The sequence below is a fragment of the Scleropages formosus genome, chromosome 9 (genome assembly GCF_900964775.1).
Source record: "Scleropages formosus chromosome 9, fSclFor1.1, whole genome shotgun sequence".
Taxonomy (NCBI): Eukaryota; Metazoa; Chordata; class Actinopteri; order Osteoglossiformes; family Osteoglossidae; genus Scleropages; species Scleropages formosus.
In genome coordinates this window covers 23,034,403-23,054,850 of record NC_041814.1, presented here as the reverse complement: position 1 = coordinate 23,054,850, position 20,448 = coordinate 23,034,403, and the positions used below count along the sequence as shown (strand labels likewise).

The following is a 20,448-nucleotide window of genomic DNA, read 5'->3' as shown; positions in this document are numbered from 1 at the left end:
GCTATTCAACCTTTTATACAGCTGGGCTATGTTGACTAGACTAACGGAGGGTATATGCATCTTGCTCAGGGGTACTAGAGCAGGGGGGTGGGAATTGAACCTGAGTCCCTCAAATCCAAAGACTGCAGCTCTAGCCAGTACACAGATGTAACCTTAGGGACCTCAGAGAGGCCTTGCTGTTGTGACCATGAGAAGAGTAACTAAGCTTCGTTAACTAACCAGTTATATTTATAATGCAAGTGAACAACCAGAAAAATTAATAAAACATCTTAATAATAATAATGGTCTTTCAGTCAATTCACAAACAGCTAGAGGAGGCAGAGGAAACCCTCTCTTGTCACATAGCTGGGTTGTCATACCTGTCAGCGGTGCAGATGAGACCGTGCAACAAGGAACCGAAGAAACCCATAAGCTCCTTTTGGAGCCTCTGTGCAACGAGGATGTGCATGTCCCCAGTTCCTGCCTGGGTTGTGGACTCATCACGCACCAGGAGATCCAAAAGGGCATGATTCTCCTCCATTGTGCAAAACAAAAACATATGCTTTTAATGGTATGCCTTGGAGGTCACCAACATGCTCCAGGGGCAGCGGCCAGTTGGTGAAAGGCAACACGTCACAGTATTACAGTGAAAAAACCTATAACCTTAACATTTCATTTCACCCAGAAAAATCCTCTGAATTACAGTTTGCATGAAGTAATTACTTCCTAAAAGAAACATTGGAGGAGTTTTTTTTTTTCCCCTCTTCTCTTCATAGAACACCTCAACTCAGCCAGTAGAGACGCAGACAGACAGTTTTGCAAATTCTGCATAATTAAAAAACACTGCAATCTTTTTACACTGTAAAACCAAAGAGCGGTAATACATGTAGTATAGTTAAAGCACAGGTTCAATGAACCAAACCCCAAGCTAATGCATGTAAATAAGGCTGCAAAAAAGGTAGTGCAAATAAACAATATATTAAAATGTTCAACGCAGTTCTGGGAACAACTCTGATTCAGTGATATTACACAACATTAATATATTTCTTCATGACAATGTGATGTATACTTCTAAAAAAATGTACAAACTTTGGAGGTGGAGGGAAAAATAAACCCAATTACACCAGCACCCTGGAGATATTATTATTTTAAAGACTGGCATAATCATTCTAAGACAGAATATATAGTGTGTAACTAATGCATTTATTTTGAAACTTGGGAGGCAAAAAGGAATTACCCGTTTAAGAAGTAACTCTAATATCCAGCGTATATCCTCCGCATCAGACTCCAGCTTCTGTGGCTTGAAGAATGCATTAAGAAAAACCACTACTTCCACAAGGAGCTTTTCATCCTCCACGCAAGCCGGGTGAACTTGCAAAAACCTTGATAAATAATAAAAAGACACATTTTAAAACTAAATAACTGCAGGAACAGTGAAGCAGAAAGTCAACTGCAGAATTTGTCTGATTAGATTTTAACCCAATGAATCTGGTCTAGAAATTTGCTCAGACACATTAAAATTTATGTATTTAGGTTAATCCAAAAGGTAGCATGGCATATTGATGCAGACCTTTCAACAGCTTGGCGCCACTTGAGGGTCTTGAGGACTGCCTTGCTGCTGTCTCCACTGGGTTTGAGAGCCAGCCGATCGGTTAGGAGGTAGAAGCGCATTCTGGTTAGGGCTAAATTCACAGCATTATGGGAGCTGGCGTTGTCTATGCAGTGCAGACAGTCCTGCAATCCCTTATGAACATCTGTGACTTTCAGTAGCACACCCTGAGCAGCACATAGGTACAGATCATCCAGGAACCTGAAAGAAACAAACAACCAGGAGTGTGCATTGATCACAATTAAATTTTTATACAAATGAAAGCTTTCGGTGACAGAAAGGTGCTTAACGTGAAATGCTTCTGTAAAAATACATGCATATAATTAAAGTAAAAATAGCTAAAACTGTGTAAAAGCTTTGACTGTGCAAAAATAATTAATGTAATACTGTTCATATCAGGTCCTTGTTTTGTAAAAAGAAATACTCACTACAAATATTGCATACCACAAATTTGATTTTTATAGTGTTACACTGGGGTTCACATATTTTTCAGCAGCACTGAAATTTGAGCAACTTCAAAACATTTTATAAAAGTATATCCATAACATGAAAATACATTAAATGTGAAGAATAGTATAATGAAGGATAAAGTCGAGTTAGCTGTTTTTAACCATCACAAAGTACACACACACACTAGCTGAACCCATTTGTCCCAAGTGGGGTCGTGGTGAACTGGAGCCTAACCCAGCCACACAAGGTGTAAGGCTGGAGGGGGAGGGGACACACCCTGGATGGAACGGCTGTCCGTCGCAAGGCACCCCAAGCAGGTCTCAGACCCCAGACCCACCAGAGAGCAGGACCCGGCCAAGCCTGCCGCGCCACCGCGGCCATCACAAAGTAAGAAAATGGAAAATATTTGCTGAAAGGAGGGGGGAAAAAAAAAAAAAAAAAAAAACGTGTGTCTTCAAAACAAGAACATGCTTACTCGGTGATGTCACTTCTGTGGCCCTCCAGCTGCTGCATGAGGTTATCAATCCCAGCATACCATGCTCGGTTCCATGCAAACTGCAGCATCTCCCAGGCGGGTCTCAGAGCGAGCAGGTCCGTGTAAGGTGGCAGTACAGTACAATAGGGGCTCACTGCGTGGTGAGACGCAGCTTGAAATGGCACGTTATACCTTCATGTGAACCAAAAATGCTTTTAATACACAGTTAATGAGTGTAAGTAAGATCAAGTAAGAAAATAAAACTGTTTAATGCTGTTATATTTAAGCATGCTATGCATTTACCTCCTGATCACTGAAAATGGTACCGAGAACGAAGTTGAAACTGCAGTCGAATCTGAATTGCTGACCCTGATTTTTTTAAAAAAAAAAGAAATTACTGAGTAATTATAGCCATATTTTGACAGACTGTTGTCCATCAAAGTGATCCTTTTAAAAAAGAATGGGTGACAGAAAAGAAAATATTAGGCGAGCCCTCACCACACATCCATCGTTGCAATTTCATCAAACAGTAAGAGGAACATCAATGCAGCGGCTTCAGCCACATCGCTGTTATTCTCCTTCAGCATTAATGAAGCTAACAGGGCAAAGACAACAGTAGTTACTGGAGCAGAAAAGTAAACAGCATACCGAGCCATGAACACAGAGGACAGAACTTTGAAGGTGCATTTACAATAGTAACAGGATCAGTCTCAGAATAACTTTTTATGATGCTTTTATGAACCATACGGGCACAGAAGCTGGGAAAGAAGAATGTAACGTCTGGCTCTTTGGTATAATCGAGAAAACCTAAAATATTTCAAAAATCCACAGCGAAATACTCCAGATTCAATAAGTGCAGCATTGGGGAAAAGCTGATGAGATCTGACAAATGTCATTTCAGAAAAATAAAGGGAGGCAATGCATCTGGAATCAGCCCCCCCACCTGACGACGTACAAAGCCAGAATCCACAGAAGGGCCGTTCCAATAAAAAGACTGATGAGCTGATATCCGTAGCACTGTGAGGTAACTGTTAGAGGAGACAAAATCCATTCCCCTTTCCCCCCAGCGCCAACATACCTCAAAAAAGCGTGAAATATTGAAACATTTGTCATGTGTGGCGGTTGTGTGGCTCACTCTTAACACACACACACACACACACACACACTCAGACTCTCTCCATTACACCCGGGGGTGAGGGGAGAAGGTAGATCAAGGGAGGAGGTCCAGCTTGTTTGATGGTACCTTTGAGCAGTGTGATGAGGAAGGGCAACTGCTGGGTGAGTGAGTGTCGCAGGGACTGGTCGCCATACACTAACTTTCGCAGCATGCAGATGCACGGCTCCAGCATGGGGTCCATACCCTGAACGAGCAGTGGAAGAGGTGTGTGGAAGATCATTTCATTGGACCATAAACGCTACCCAAAGGTTTCCTTCAGATGTTACTGTCACTTATACTTCACTCAATCACTGATGTGGCTCATGCGACAACAGAACAATTTTCTGACTGAACTCTTCTATTATTATAATGACAAACAGAAAAATCTAGAATGGATTCAGGATTTACCTTCGTGGCTCTATTCACGCAGTCATCAATAAAAGACATCACTTTTTCTGTCACGCCAAGGCTTCTCAGAACTGGATGCATAGTTGCATCTTAATGAAACAATAAAAAAAAAAAAAAAAAATCTTTGCATGACTTCCTTAGCACAAACCTTCATCCAAGATGAAATAACATACAGCACCAGTGTAAAGTGAGTACAAGACAGACTGGACAGAAGAGTGAAAGCAAAGCAGCTCAAAAGTGTCCTGCATTTTGGGGAGGAGGGGGGTTGCTGCATAAGAGCTGTGAAGAGATGGCAGCCAGTTCTGACCAAAGTTAAATGAATACATTATGGAAAAACTACATTTCACCAAGCAGACACACTGTTCATTAGTCCTGTACATTAATTTACAAAAGCAATAAAGATATAGTTCCCTAACATACATTTTTTTTCAATTAACTGACACTTTTTCCAAAGCAACTTATTATGTTAAGATACCTGCAGTTATTCATCCATTTATACAATTAGGTAATTTTACTGGAGCAATTTAGAATAAGCACATTCCTTAAGGGTACTAGTTGGAGGTGGGATTCAATATAAACTTTTGATCCAAAGGCAGAAGCTCTAACCACTACACTACCAGCCGGGAACAACAAAAAGTTTATCTTCTTTAGTTTTGGCCTCCCAGTCTAAATGTTTAAATGCTACAACATTTGGTTCTTCCATGTATCACCAAAACAGTGTGAAGCAGCAAAACCTCCTCAAACTAAAGTGTACAGTTATCAGCTTGTTTCAAGCCAGTTTTCTTCCACACAGTCACAGGCAAAAGCATCACCCCCTTGCAGGAGATGGGCACTGGGGAAAAAAAAAAAAGAAAAAACACTGTGTGTGTTGCAATGTTCTATTTTGAGAGTAAAAATGTCCCGTTATGCAACAGTTTGTTTTAAATGCAAACAACGTCTTCCTAATTTTCCCCAGAAGGCATCACGTTTTAGAAACATGAGACTTTTAACCTGATAGACAACTGTGGTCATATCTCATGCAGCATTAAAAAGCTCTGATTTTCAATATCAAGCTCAAGTCGTTGTTCTGGAAATTATTCAGATAGATTTGTTTTGCTTCTCGTGCTTTTGTGGGTTTCCTCCAGGTGACTCTAAATAGCCCATAATGTGTGTATGTGTAAGTGACTGAGTATGTGTGATTGTACTGCGATGGACTGGTACGTCATGTACAGTGTACCCTGCCTCACATCCTACGCCATTGACCTAACCCTAACCATAACCCTGAACTAAATGAGCAGTTATTGATGGATGAAGATTTTTATTTTTTTTTAAATTTTCTTTAATCAGAAAATGTTTAGACGCATGATTCGCGATTTACACATTAACTGTATTTATCATTCTTGGTCTTGAAGACATCTTGATTGTTAAGGTCTAAAGTTCAGTCACTGGTATTAAAACAGCATCTGAATTTTTTATGAAATGAGAAATACTTCTAAGATCTCGTTTAACAAAGGAAGGCTCTGCAGAAGTGGTCCAAGAGCTCAAGGCCAGCATGGGGTCAGCAGCTCATTCAACAAGTCCGTCAATCCCCACTCTCAGCAGTCCTCTCAACCAGTTATGAGAAAAAGTTCAGTAACTTGCTCGTTCTCAAAAAATGAAAGTAACCACAGTGTTATTTTGCACAGTTGTCTGGTAATTTTCCCCAACAGAGGTTATTTTATTTCCTGTGCAACTATTCAGTTGAAGATAAACCGTTAATTTTTTTACCTTGCAAAACAACAGTAAGTTGTTCTGCTGCTGACTTCCTGAGAACAAAGTCCACGGTTTCTGATGTGAGGATATTGTAAAGCTTGTTTACTGACTCCACCTGGTTAAAACAATAGACACACATTTTTAACATTGTATTAATAAACAACAAAAACAAAATGCTGTGTGTCAGAATAAACATGTCCATAAACTGCCAGGAATCAGTTCCAAGGCAATTCAAACACTCACGTTAAGGATAGACTGTTCTTTGTTGTCAAGCTTTATGTCGACTAACTTGTTCACAACAAAGAGGGAGGGCAGCAGGGATAGGATGTCATGGTCCAAAGCGGACCGAGAAGATGTGCCTCCGGCCTTGACTAAGTGAGGCATCAGGTGCTGCACCGCAGCAGCACGGACACTAGATTGATAAAATGAGTGAAATAAATGCACAATGTGAGCAACACACACAGGTAGAAGGAAAAATTATAGCAAAGTGCACTGGTAAATTGAAGGCTGTCGATTCAAGTCTCAGGAGGCCTGCTGTCATTACTATTATTTATTCATTTAGCTGATGTTTTCCCTCCAAAGATAGTTAAACTGTTAGGTTTGTACACTAAGCTATTCACAATGATTTACCCATTTACACATCTGGGTACTTTTTACTGTATAAGTTCAGGGTAGGGACCTTGATCAAGTATACTACAAGAATGAACAGAGATTTGATTTCTTTAACCGTATCACAAGCTACCTTGTAAACCTGAACTGCTCCAAAGATGCATCCAACTGTATAAGTGGGTCAAACTAAGCTGTGAACAATGCATCTTGATGTAAGCTGTGGTTAAGTAACAAAATTATTAAAATGAATAACAGGAACATGAGTAATTAATATCAACCTTTTGTTGATAATGAACTTCACATAGCCTTAAAACCCAAAAGCCACAACTTGTAATATGATATTGTGTGAAAGCAGCAGAAAAGAGGGTGCACTTTCAGTTAGGTGTCCACGTGAGGGGATGTTGGTTTTCTTTCATATGTGCGCCTTTTCGGTTCCTGATGTACAGCCTAAAGGGTGCGAGGGATGCTCTTACGCTTGTTGCTTTGTGAACAGCAGTCTGATCGCGGCCCTTGTTTTCGCTGTGTTTGAAAACCCTCCATCTCTCGACTCGTTGGACGCCTCGCTTATCAGCAGGATGCAGCTTCCCAACGCGTCTTTGGTGTCTGCGTAGCCCTAACACACATAGCGAGACTTTTTCAGAACCTCAGCTCACCCGTCAGACAACAGACCATCGTGGGAATTCACGCTTGGCGCAACAGTGAACACACCAGCCTTAGCTCATCTTCCACATTTTCTTCTCTTTATTGACACGGTGGCCCAATTACTGAATGTTCTCAGCAAACTACATCATGGCCTTGACAACACTACCAGGTTCATATGCATATTCATCTTTTGCTCACAATAAACTCACATTCTTGTATCGGTTTTCCTAAAGGCCGATGGTACACTCATTAAAAAAAGAGGGGAGAACATATAAAACATGAGGAGGAAAAATAAATCTTGTATAGTGAAAACATAATGTGTCGGCTGGGCATATTGTACGTAATTAATTTTCAAGAGCACAAGCAACAACTGAACATTAAAACGCAAAAAAAAAATGGAAAAAATTAGCCTCGTATAACGATCATAGAAAATAATTTCTTGTAAATTCCCATAATCTTTCCCTCTTTCTACAATATCCGTTTCACAGCAGTTTGCACAGAGGAGGGGTGTACCTGTAATATGGGAATGACAGGATAAAGTGCCTCGATGAATTTGTTCCAAGCTGGAGCTGTCATCATCAATTGTCCTTTCAGCAGGAAGAGAACAATATCCTTGGCAGTGAAATTCACCTATAGATCAAACACACGACAATGTGCTGCAATGCTGTTCTGGTCTGTTGAACTTGTTTCCCTAATTGCCCATAAAAAAGGAGCAACTATCCTGTAAAGCAAAGGCATGATTGGTGCCTCCACTATTTACTGAACCACAAATATGACTACTGTTTAATAACTGACTGCACCATGTTTCATTGAATCATTCATTCATCCATTATCAATACCATCGTGTGGTACAGGGCCTATCCTGGAGGCCTCACGCCCTGTGAGGCAAGATGCACACTGGATGAGATGCCAGTTCATTACAGGGCAAGCACACACACAGTCACACAAAGGGCAATTCGGAGTCACCAATACACCTGAAACACATGTCTTTATACTGTGAGAGGAAACCAGAGCACTTGGAGGAAAGCCATACAAACATACAAAATCTGAACAGACTGAGCAAGGTTCGAACCCATGTCGAACTCACCCCACTTGAACCCATTCAAACTCACAGTCGAAGAGCTGGGAGGCACCAGTGCTACCTGCTCTTCCACCGTGTTGCCCCTCTATGTTCACTATTCATTACAACACACAAATCAGATGAATAGAGACAAATGCCACTCGTTCTGAATGACATATCCCCGCCATAATTAAACTGCATAAACTGGCATGATTTAAAAAGTTTATAATAGTTTTACCGTTTCGGCTTGGTCCTGAAGCCCAAACGTGCAGATTTCATATAGGACTCGGGGATGCAGGAGAAAATTAACACCATGGCAGACAGAAGACACTGGCCTTGTGACGTTCTGGACCCCAAGGGAATCCTGGAAAGTGAGACAAAAATCTAAACATGGCAATTTAACACACCACATTACCCCAGGCCTCCACTAACCCCAGGCACTATGACTTGTTGTTTCCTCCATTATTTACCTTGAAATAAATCTTACCTTTACAATATTTAGGGTGTTGCAGTACGTCTCAGTTCTCACAAATGGAAGAGGATGAGCAAGAAGCTTCAGAAAAATTTTCTGACTCTGTGCCTGAAGTAACGGACTCGCCTGTACAGATTTCCATCTGCATTAAAGAACAGATAAGAGTGAGCACTTCTAAACTGTAGTCAACAAAATACTCCACGGAGTGATTTCTTTTGTAAATAAAAAATCCATGTCTATTCCCATGCCAGACATTGATAATGACAGAAATGAAACAGTGAGAAATGATGCCTTACAAATTGGAGCACATCTGAACACACTTCTTGACTATTGGCAGGTGCTTATGATATGGAAGTCCGTTTACAGCTTGGTCTGCTAACTCCAGCAATTCCAACCAATTTTGCTCCCCCTGTCAACAAAAATGAACCTTCACATTTGCAGGAAAGAAACACAGCCAAACCACATTCCATTAAATCCTGGGCAAAAAAACCACAGCAGGTGGCCAAATTTAATTTGACCACTTACAGCGAACACTGTGACATATTTTTTGTGCTTCACATAGGAAACAATGCTTTCCCAGATGAAAACTCCACCTGTGTATGAACTTCCTTCAGGAAAGTGCAGGTGGACTCCGTGAACTGGGCTGCCCGCACTGTCCTCCTGTAGATGCTGTAGCTGTCAGGACTTGCTTGCTCCAGGTAGGCCACGGCAGACTCGTGCACACTGGGGAAGCCCAAACTAAATGGCATGTCCATGCACAGGAGGAAGAGGGCAGCCGCTGTGTTCTCTGGTAGATTTTCACCGGCCTGCATCGCAGAGGAAGCCAACATGCTGCTGCAGCCTTGTATCATACAAAACCACCCCTGCGAATCTTAGTCCATATGAGGACATGGAAGCAAACAGGAACACACCTTTTCCACAGGCAGAAGTGTCTGAAGCAAACGGACTGTGAAGATCGCAGTTCCCATATAGGCCATCCTGTGGTGGATCAGCGCAGGTTCAGATGTGTCCGATGCAGCGTTGCTGTGATGGTTCAGAATGTCTCCTAAACAGTTCATGGACCCCAGGAGCTTTTCTTTCTACACAACAGAGTGAGAGATTGAAGGATTCACAACTGTAAGTGTACAGCACGGATAACAGCAAAACACTCCAGCAGGGGGCAGCAACTGTCCTATGATTACCATCACGATTTTTTCTCTAGATGAAGTCAACAGACTGCTCCTCAGGTCCATTACTGTGAGCATTTTATAAACAAATGTGTGATAGGGACTGTCAAGGGCATAACTCTTCCCACAAAAATACGCATTTTTAACTCCCTGTGTTCAGAGAGACAAATAGCTGTGCATGGGAAGATGATAAGGATGAGTGCCATTCAGATTATATTAACTTTACATGTAAAATACAGCACTGCACATCAACTCCAGAATATAACCCCATTTCAGCAAATAGCGGTATAAAGAAAAGTTCTAGCTCAGTCCCATTTATACTGTCAAAAGCTAAATGTTTCTCATCCTCATGTGGGTAAATGAGAGTAGTAATTTCAGCAAAAAAAAAAAAAAAGAACACCCCTGAACGTATCTAACCTCTTATGATTTAAAACTATGAGAGAAGGGCAGGGAACAAGTCAAAGAGAGAAAAAAAGATTCGAGCACTTTGAGGCACAAATATTGAGATGGTGAGAGACTGAGCCACTTGCCAACTCCTGCCCAATTAGGCTGCTGTCCTCCCACACCATCTCCGACACGCTGTCTCTGAGCAGCAGCAGAGCCTCTGACAGCAGCTCGAGGACACGCAGGAAGACCTTCATGCTCTCTGGGAGGGGGAAAAACAAAATAAAAACAATAAATACACAAATAAATAAATAAGGAAACAAAGAAGCAAATGCGCTGTATTATGTGCACACATCTGTGCGGGCGACGCAGGTGTCTCTGCCCCCGTCGTGCACCCGTCCCCGGTGCTGGCTTCTCACCTGTCTTGAGCAGAGGCAGGGCATGCTCGACAGCGGCCACGCCAAACTGAGCCAGGCCCAGCTGCCGCAGCTGTAGCTCTGACGTGTCCTCACCCTCCGGCTCGGGCGCCTCCAGATGGGCTGGGTCCACGGGGGACTGCGGGGGGGGTCCGGAGGCGGCCCCTCGGCGAGAGCTGCTGCCGCCACTGAAAATTGAGGTACCGTCAGCGATAATGAAAAATCCGTTCATGTGGCAGCGCTGTGCACCAGACTTTGGAGGGCTAATCTTAGAAACAGAAGTTTGCAGGTTGGATTTTGTGGAGGGGGGCTGGGGGGTTAACTTCTGTTGTAACCTTGAGGACTAAAGCACCGAGACTACCTGATTCGAGAACCTCATCCACTAACAGGAAAACCTACACTTGATAGAGACACCTGTGACTGCATAACCAGACTAATACATCCCTGCGACAACTAATCAATATAATTGACAAATACCTCCGAGCCAAAGGTAAAACTGCACTTGTGCCACAGTTCAGGTAAATAAAGACACAAACAAAAAGCCTGTGCTTACTAAAATAAAGTCTCTGGGAGCTTTGCAGCCTCCACCTGTGAATCTAATACAAAGAGACAGTGTGCACCCTCAATACCTGGAAGAGGCAGCGTCTCCATCCTGGCCATCTCCTCTTGCCCTCTGACCGGGCCGGCCCACCACGGAGGGTCGGGGGCTACAGTCGTCGGGGGAGGATGCCACAGACTGCTGGGTCGCTCGCATATCTTGGGAGTATGACATGGAGGAATTCTGGGACATAGAGTCTAAAGATTCAAAGACAAATTTCATTTTGTCAGACATGCGCATCTTGTGGAATTCACATGCACGGTACCAGTGTAAAGTGTGAGCACACGTGGCCAACGTGGGCAATACTTGCATGGGACAAAGTGGAAAGATGAGTGAAAGCAAAGCAACCCATAAACATCCTGCATCTCTGGGAACAGCCGCAGAATAGATTTCGGCTGAGTTCCTGCCAAAACTGCAGCAGATGTACGCACACTTTTGACTGGTACAATATTTTAGAAACAGAATTTGAAAATACTGTTCAAACAAAATTACACAGCTCTGTACTTATCATTACATCTTCCTATAATTATTAGTACAATACCATCATATGTTGTGAGCAGGCACAGCACCATGCAGCGGTTGCCCACTTTCTGCTTGCGGCTTGATCCGTACCTCGCTTGGCAGAATGGAAGCCTGGGTCTCTATGAAAACGAAGCCGACTGCGCAGGTCTGAGCAGATCTGCCGCAGGCAGTCTGCAGCCCGCAGCGGCAGGTCACCCGTTTCACCCCGACCAGGATTCAGCCTCAGCAGTGAGAGGAGATTCTGCAGGAAAGACTTTAAATGTACTGGCAAAGTACCTGACTGTAAATCGCTGCCTTTCCATAAGTGGCTGCCACTCAGAAACAAGCTGCTCACATTGTTTTGGTATTGCATGACTGATGACTGTTGAGAGAAAATACAATACCCGTAATCGAAAAACCACATCTAGAGGGTCAGACACACTGTGCATATTGATGAGCATAAACTCCAGGGATGCAGAAAAGAGGAGGTTTATGGTCATAGTTTAAGGTTTCGTAGAAACCAGTCCAAGCCCCACCCCCAACACGGCCTATCATTTAAAAGCATAGTATATCCCCTATAAGATGAATTAGGACTCAGCTATGTACCATGTAAGCTTGGGGAGATACACTTGGAAACGTACACCCTCTAGAATGGACAAATTTGAATGGCTGTGTCTCAGGAGCATGTAGAGGACTAGGTTCTAAAAGCTTAATCAGAAATTGAATCAACATGGCTGTGCAAAAGGTTCAAATCTACTGCCCTTAGGTTTAATGATGTCACGCATTTAAATCCACTTGATCCAATCCATCTAATTGGTTTTATCGACCTGGCAGAAAGGCTTTGATCCCATAATCTTAAGTGAAAAAATTAAGTATTCATAACCAGTCGCTCGATTAAATCCATTTATCTTACTTGCACTATCCCGGGCCGATGCAGAAATATTTCTGCTGGGAAGTCTTGCATAATGACATCCTGCAGAAGTTCACAAGTGGTCCAAACTAAATTATAGTTGCTGCTTCTCAGAGAGCTAAGGAAAAACCAAACAGAGTAAATAGATACTGTGAATAAAACATTATGAGAAGAGACATTTATATTTCACTCATGCATTTCTGAGGTACAAATGAGTAAATTTCTGTATTACTTCTTACTTAGTCTAACAAGTAGCAGTAAGTGGCATAGCAATGAGGTTTGTATATGTGGCCAAAGTTATTTGTTTGGCTGTAGTAGGAAGTCACTGAAGGAAGGGGGGTGTGGGTTCAAACACCAAGCAAGGCAAAACTCGGCTGCACAACTGATCGCTAAATTGGACATGTTTTTCTTTTCACAGTTTTTGATTGTTTTACTAAGAAGTATTCAAAATGACACGTACAATAATTCTTAATAGCTGCTCAAAGGAAAAGTCAACCTATGTAGAAAAGCTAAGCTATTGAGTGAAAAAAACAAAAGTTCTGCAGAGACTGGCACAGAGAAATGACAGCGAGGGGGTCCCATACCTCTCGTTGGATGACAGAATATGTCTATCCGTTGTAGTTAGACTCAACCATGGAAAAGTAGAAAACTTCAAGCATTTTACTGAACTGCTCACTAAAGATGGTTTTCATGGAGGAAACAAAAAATACAAATTAACATTGCAACAGGACTTTGGTTACTTTAAACAAGAAAATGTCACTAATTATGACAGCTAAAAAAAAGTATTTTGGTTACTGCTGCATTATGTAATCTGGAAAAATTTGCATCAACTTTCCCTTGTTCAATTTCTGTGAAACTAAAGATTGGCAGCAACTAAATATACCTGGAACAATTATATTTGTGAGACTGAATAGATGAATCAACACTTCAACCTACCAGCTACTCTTTGTGGAGGGATGTCTGACTGTTCTGGCTTGCAAGAGTTTTTCTGGAAATATCCTCTCACAGGTGACTCATCGCCAAGAGTGTGGACACAACCAGGAGCTTGCAGCAAAGGGACACAAAAACTCCCCAGTTAAAATGCCTGAACTTTATTTATCACTGCTCATATTTAATCTGCCACTGTAATTAAAGCTTAATCCAAGAAATGTTGTACACTTTAATGCTGGAATTACTTTTAATTAACTTTCTTAGCAGAATAACTCTCAGTTCTTTTTGAAGCATTTAAATACCTTGTTCAACATCATCACAGCTGTGCAAAATTTGGGTCATAAGCCTGTAACTGTGACGACATTAATTCACAGTTACTTCCTTTACCTCAAAGCAAAAAGTGGATCGATCTTCAATCAACTATACAAAATATAATTAGGGTGTCATACTCTTTTTCCGATTCTGTATAACTGGCTAAATCACAAACTGAATTTTATTTTTGATGAACATACAGAACATATGTTGGCTGATGTTGCATACTTGACTAGAATGTATTTTACTGGAATATTCCACCCAAGATGCTCCTTTTACAGATATGTGGTTCACTTGAGTGTCTAACTGGCTTCCACAAGAAAAGTTAACATTTGATACACACACACACACACACACACTCTGAGGCTGCTTATCCCAAGCAGGGTCGCAGCAAGCCGAAGCCTAGCCCAGCAACACAGGGTGCAAGGCTGGAGGGGGAGGGGACACACCCAGGACGGGCCACCAGTCCGTCACAAGGCACCCCAAGCAGGACTCAAGCCCCAGACCCACCAGAGAACGGGACCCAGCCAAACCCGCCATGCCACCAGGGCCCCCGACATTTGATATACACACACACACACACACATTTTCTGAACTGCTTGTCCCATGCGGGGTCGCGGGGAGCCGGAGCCTAACCCGGCAACACAGGGCGTATGGCCAGAGGGGGAGGGGACACACCCAGGACGGGATGCCAGTCCGTCGCAAGGCACCCCAAGCGGAACTCGAACCCCAGACCCACCGGAGAGCAGGACCCGGTCCAACCCACTGCGCCACCACGCCCCTCACATTTGATATAGTCATGTCCAAAAATTCTGGCACCCTTGCACTTTTTGCAAGCAACTCACAATTTTCTCTAAAAATAATCTTAATTTATGTGGTCTCCACAATTCTTTATTTCACTTCTTTTATTCTTATTTCATTCTTTATTTATTTAAATGTCCATTACAGAACATTTCTTTTTTGATTTTTATTGACAAAATTATTGGATCAATATTTGGAAGCACAGCCTTTGGTCAAAGTAACTGCAATTCCAAGCTTCTTATAGCCATTGATGTGCTTCCTACACCTCTGTACTGGGAGTATGGTCCACTGTTCTCGTGTGAACTGCCCCACTTCTCTCAGATTTGAAGAATGCCTTCTCCAGCCTGCTGTTTTCAGAACCCTCCACAGGTTTTCAGTGAGATTTAGATCCGGTGCTTTGTCTTAAACAATGCTTGAGTGCTTTCTGAAGTGTGTTTCAAGTCATTATCGTGCTGGACATTTGACAGAGACCCACCTTTCTGACACCGAGTATGACAATATGCTTCAAAAGTCATTGGTTTCATGATGCCACATACATACTCAAACTCCAAAACATCAATGAACCTCTTACAGTAGGTGTTCTTTGAATCTCAATTTTCCCCTGGAAACATTGGGATGGCATGCTTTACCAGTATGAATATGACCCAAACGCACTTCAAATGCACCCAGCAATTTCTTTTTTATTTTCTGATTAAAAGGATATATTAAATTCTAAATAAAATCAATCGTTCTGTAATATTAACGGTGAAATAAAAGAACTATGGAGATGAAATTCTTTGATAAATTTCAACAGATTTTTAGACAAAAATTGTGCATTAACAAAAAAATGCAAAAATGCCAATATTTCTGGCAACAAGTGAAGCTTTTTAGATATTTTTCATAATCACTTGTTACTGGAAAAAAATATTTCTACATTCATGAATCACACAAAATACTCCGTCTACTGAAAAAAATCTCTCAATCTAAGAAAGTTCTATGTATGTTCTCTCCTTAATATTGTAACATTTTTCCCCATGTGCTGTAATTACCTGTATCCTTATGTATTCACATTTTCTAAGCAAAATGATTAACTCTGTCACCGTATTGTTGTGACCCAGTTCTGTTGTTCTATGGTAAAGTAAAATAAAAGAGAAACAAAAACAAGAAACAGCAGGAAAAAGACCCTCAACAGAATAATCTACATGCAGTTTAAATCCTACCGCTATTTTCCAAAGTTTGCAGCTGCTGCCCAGTTAATGTGCCTGTTGGAAAATCTGGAAATGTTTCCGGAAGCCTGAACAGCAGATCCAAAATGCCATCGATGATGGTCTGCAAGTGTGGCTCAACTTTTGGAGAAAGCTGTGTCAGAAACTCGACAGCTCCCACATCTCGAAGCATCTGTGCCGCAGTGGGATGCTGGAGGATGCAGAAAGCGTGCATCAACATGAGAAAAAAAAAAATTACAGCTGAGTAAGACATATGAGACACTCCCATGAGAACTACAACTGCAACTAATAAAGGTTACATAAAGTGCTCGGCTCTTTAAACAAGTCTTACTCTGGATAAAACGGCGATCAACTCCAGAACCGCTCCCTGCACGGGGACCTCGGGGAAGTTGAACCACTCAAGCAGGTGCACAAAGAGCATCTTCTCCTGCACAAGGTCAGGAACATGCAGGAGGCCGTGGTCCAGTTTACACGTGATGCTCTTGAGGGCTCGCTCCCTGATTTCAACAAGATGATGACCTGAAAAAAGAAGGAAAAAAGATCATCCATATCAAACCAGCTGGCCTTCTATAAAGCTGGATATGTATGGCAGCACTAGGTGGCACAGCGGTTAACATGTTGTCTTGCAATAAAAAAGAAAAGGGGTCTGAATCCCCATTCCTGCAGTGCACCAGGCATTTACCCTGATTAGTATGGTAAAAAATACCCACTTATATAAAGTGTAAGCCACTGTAGCGTACAAACCAAACATTCTCACCTTCTTTGAAAAGTATCAGCAACAAGGAAAGGATTATTTTAGTATTACTTCAAATATTAATAATTAGCAGCAGTATTACTATAGAGAAGATTTATGTATTAAAAAGGTAAAATTTCAATACAATTACATTTACATTTAACATATTTAAATTTGCAGTAGTAGTGTACTGAATAACACAGCGGCGCAAATTAGATGATCATCATCTGCGTTTCTAATTTTTAGTTCTGTCGCCAGAATAGTTTTGACATACCAAGCTTCTTTATGAGCGCCGATAACTCCATATTGGCTAGTAGCTGAAATCTCTTTTACAATGAAATAACAACATAAGAACACTGGAAGGAAAAGTCGAAGCACTTTTTGAAGCTCAAATGAAACTAAAGAGTTTTGTTTTCAACTGTCGCGCCAGCTTCAAGAAGAACAGATAAACTTCCGGGTTAAACTCACGACTACAGAATAAGCGACTACCCGCTATTGTCGTGTTAGTGCTAGCCAAAAAACTGTCGCGTACGTGTTAGGGTGATTAAGTTTAACATCCGGGTTAAATAAAATGACTACAAACTACCCGGACATATTTTCAACTGCAGCTTCACGGAGGACAGTTCGACTTCCGGGTTGAACACGTGACTAGATAAACGCGGAGTGTTCGTGGTTGCTGTGTACTGCTCTACACACTTTACTCAGAGCTTTTGTCAGAATTTAGTTGTGTCTGTGTCAAGTACTGTGGTACAGAAACGTCAGCTACAGGGATCTGCGTGCAAATTTCACGGTTTTTTTTTTTTTGACATGCCACTTTTTATTGCAATACTTGTGCTTCCGGGGCAGGCACACTACTATTTCAAGGGCAATTATTAAAGGCAAATGTCAAAGGGATAATAGTTAAATTAATACTAATGGAAAATATACAAAATAGATGGTGTACCTTTCAATGTCAAATGGCATGTGTAATTGTTTTGATGTTTGACATCTCTTGCAAGCAGTACATTTTAAAATACTAATTTACACACAAGCACTAGTTTTTGAGAATCAGAATGTTCAGATGCAAAGACTAAGAAAAAAAAAGTGTTTGAATGTGTGATTTTTGTATTCTTGCTGAATCTCCAGCTGTATAACCCAGAAGACAAAGGTGAAGTACCTTAGTCTGTTTGTAACATTTACGGTTAGATGTCTCGATGTTTTCGGTGAACTGGCTGGCACTTGGGGCACACTTACATCACACATTCTTCAGCTCAGTGACTTGTATCCAACCCACAGTCCAAAGGCGTTCAGGTTGGGTCGGTTGGTGACTTCATCTTTATGCGAGTGCCTTAAGATGAATTGCTATTCTTTCCAGTGGTGTACACCACTTTACACCATGTTTCCCAGGATACTCCTTTATTTGATAAGCATTCTTGATTGGATAATGATTTATTGAGGACAACCAGACAGATAGGTAGGCTTAACCTTTATTTTCCATTTGATCTTCCACAAAACAACCCTTCAATAATGCTTTTTACTATAAAGTTCTGAAAAAAAAACAAGAAAAAAAAAAAAACTATAGCATGCAAAGGCACTGCAAACTGTTGTTTAATTAAACATCAATCAGGTTTAGATCCAAACAAGTCTATGAAGTCTCCTGTCAGCAAACTTTTTTCAATACCTTTCCGCTTCCTTCTTTGCATTATATTGCTAATTTACAGAGGTAATTTAGTTCCCGTTTAATGGTATAAGAACAGATTAACCAGCTGTTGTCTGGCTTTGTACAACAGGCTGCGGCTAATGATGGCATCAGTCACTGAAACGGAGATAAAGAAGAGCTCCTGAAGGTATGAGGTCTGGGCCAAGTGAGCATCAAACCCACACAAAACCAGTCTGTGCCACCTCCGGTTTAGAATAATTATGCACATGTGAGCAGATAGTAAGATAGCAATTATCCTTGCAGAATTAGAAAATCTTATACTGTAATGTTTTTATAATGTAATTGTACTGCTTGAAAATGATCCCGTTTACTTGCTGCCCACAGATTAGCTACACTTTCCTTCTTTTCAGATGGGTAACCTGGCTGATTTACACATTTCAGGATTGCTTCATTGATTGCAGCGAGACAACGTTTATTATTCCCTGACAACCTTGTTGTGAACACTGTTTCGAATGAAATGGGACTGAATAAGAGGGAGTTCTGTTTTCGTTTTAACATTCAAACGTGAGCTCCGTTTGTGCTCCTCTTTTTGGTTTCTGGGAGAAACGATTCAGTCAACCTAATTGTAACTTATCTGGTCAAAAAAAAATTAGTTTTGTTCTCAAATCCAACACTCAAAAACAGTGCCTTGATTTTTATTTGTTTGTTTTTTTGCTTTCCCTAGGCATTTGCCTTGGATGGCAAAAACTCTGCATTTCTTGGCATCTTCAAATACCAATATTAGTATTGGTAGCACTTTAATCATGTTATATATTTACACAGTATTTAGTCTTTTGAAATCTGAACGTTTTTGTAGTCATGTCTTTGCAGACAATCAAATTTTAATCAATAAATGTGTTGAAAAAGAGATATTGTTGGAAAACCAGGACAAAGATGTCAGAATTATGTTGTCAGTGGAATAATATCCTGTCAGAATTGCTTTGTTTGGCTGTCAAATCTGGTTTGCAGAAAAAAAAAAAAAAACAACAGAACATACATTTGTATTAATTTTCTTTCTGCTTTTATAAGAGTGCCCGGGGGAACGATGTTGCAGTGATAATTGACCAAATTGTTATTTTAATTGAAAAATGACTACATGATAAATGCATGATGAATGATTAAAGCCTTTAATTTTTCCCTTGAGTTTTGTGTAGTTCTGATTCTCTGCATTTATTCAGTATACATTATCACAGATTTCCTCAAATCTACCATCATTTACAATTTTAATTACTAAAATTTACCAGTGTCCTTATGTTTAAGGGTTTGTATTACAGATGTGATGCAGAAAAAATGCACAGTTTCCTTGGAATAGAGCATATTTTTCCATAGACATGGTACTGTCTGTGAATGTAGAAATATTATTTCCAGTAACAAACCACTGATGCGTATCCTTTCTGGCTCTCCACAGTGATTGACGGGAAGTGGTCAACCCTAGCAGACACTGAATCGGCCGGTCACTCCAATAGGGAACAACAAAAAGATGTTTCTGTCAGGGAGTGATACAAGCTTCAGACTCACATATACCATAAGGAGAACACAGGGCAGCTTCAGCACTGGCAGGTTTTAAAGTGTGTAATGTGCCTTTTGGGAGAATCTCCTGGCCTTGACAGGCAACCAAGTGGTATGAGGGGATTTGCTTTGCATTGAAGAAATGAATGCTGATCACCCCCTGAGCCACCAGCACCACACTCGAATATCTGTTTAATTTTTCACCTTGCAGACTCAGCCTTGCAGTGTTTCTATGGGCGACAGGTCTGGATGTGAGACCAGTCGCTCGGGAACTGGGGGAAGACTTCACCTCCAATGAGAGAACAGCTTGCTGCGTGAGTCATCTGCAGCCTCAAACTGAGCTTGATCATTGTAATCACCCTCATTGTCCCTGGCGTGGCGGGGGGCGGCCTGCTCCTTAAATACGCACTAAAGTGCAGCCAGTTGGGGTGACCTTTGAAGGATCTCGATGTGAAGACCTTGTCAATAATTTGTGTGTTGATTTTTTTTTTTTTTTTTTTTTTAAATTCTTTTTCCACATGGCTGCCCATCTGACACCTTCTGATAACACAGGATGTTTCAATGAAGAGTAGTTAATTCATCCTCATTTCTGTCTGAAGGGTAGTAGTTCTACTTCACTGCATTTGCAGACAAAGAATAAATTTACACTCTTGTACATTTCTTAGTAAACAATAGCATGGTCCTGTTCTTTTCTTTATATTTGCCCTTTTAAGC

General features: G+C 41.2%; 1 protein-coding gene and 1 long non-coding RNA gene across 2 annotated transcripts in view; one reads left to right on the top strand and one right to left on the bottom strand.

The window, feature by feature from the left end:
• Positions 1–17,010, bottom strand: part of rttn (rotatin) — a 37,066-nt gene extending 20,056 nt beyond the window's left edge. The window contains exons 1-27 of the mRNA XM_029255102.1: positions 16,822–17,010; positions 16,146–16,333; positions 15,809–16,004; positions 13,503–13,610; positions 13,151–13,241; positions 12,570–12,684; positions 11,768–11,918; positions 11,187–11,352; positions 10,561–10,745; positions 10,288–10,403; positions 9,503–9,670; positions 9,185–9,397; positions 8,888–9,000; positions 8,607–8,733; positions 8,358–8,483; positions 7,573–7,689; positions 6,891–7,030; positions 6,052–6,220; positions 5,824–5,923; positions 4,078–4,166; positions 3,757–3,874; positions 3,012–3,108; positions 2,817–2,882; positions 2,514–2,705; positions 1,550–1,789; positions 1,217–1,361; positions 360–514 (exon numbers count right to left, since the gene is read on the bottom strand). Of these exons, the coding sequence (XP_029110935.1) occupies positions 360–514; positions 1,217–1,361; positions 1,550–1,789; positions 2,514–2,705; positions 2,817–2,882; positions 3,012–3,108; positions 3,757–3,874; positions 4,078–4,166; positions 5,824–5,923; positions 6,052–6,220; positions 6,891–7,030; positions 7,573–7,689; positions 8,358–8,483; positions 8,607–8,733; positions 8,888–9,000; positions 9,185–9,397; positions 9,503–9,670; positions 10,288–10,403; positions 10,561–10,745; positions 11,187–11,352; positions 11,768–11,918; positions 12,570–12,684; positions 13,151–13,241; positions 13,503–13,610; positions 15,809–16,004; positions 16,146–16,333; positions 16,822–16,852 (3,722 nt within the window). The 5' untranslated portion in view covers positions 16,853–17,010. The remainder of the gene's footprint in view (positions 1–359; positions 515–1,216; positions 1,362–1,549; positions 1,790–2,513; positions 2,706–2,816; positions 2,883–3,011; positions 3,109–3,756; positions 3,875–4,077; positions 4,167–5,823; positions 5,924–6,051; positions 6,221–6,890; positions 7,031–7,572; positions 7,690–8,357; positions 8,484–8,606; positions 8,734–8,887; positions 9,001–9,184; positions 9,398–9,502; positions 9,671–10,287; positions 10,404–10,560; positions 10,746–11,186; positions 11,353–11,767; positions 11,919–12,569; positions 12,685–13,150; positions 13,242–13,502; positions 13,611–15,808; positions 16,005–16,145; positions 16,334–16,821) is intronic.
• Positions 17,011–17,623: 613 nt separating this feature from the next.
• LOC108935460 (uncharacterized) lies at positions 17,624–19,906 on the top strand. Its single transcript, XR_001966202.1, has 3 exons — positions 17,624–17,694; positions 18,317–18,373; positions 19,634–19,906. It is a non-coding gene; the product is annotated as an uncharacterized LOC108935460 (long non-coding RNA).
• Positions 19,907–20,448: the final 542 nt, after the last annotated feature.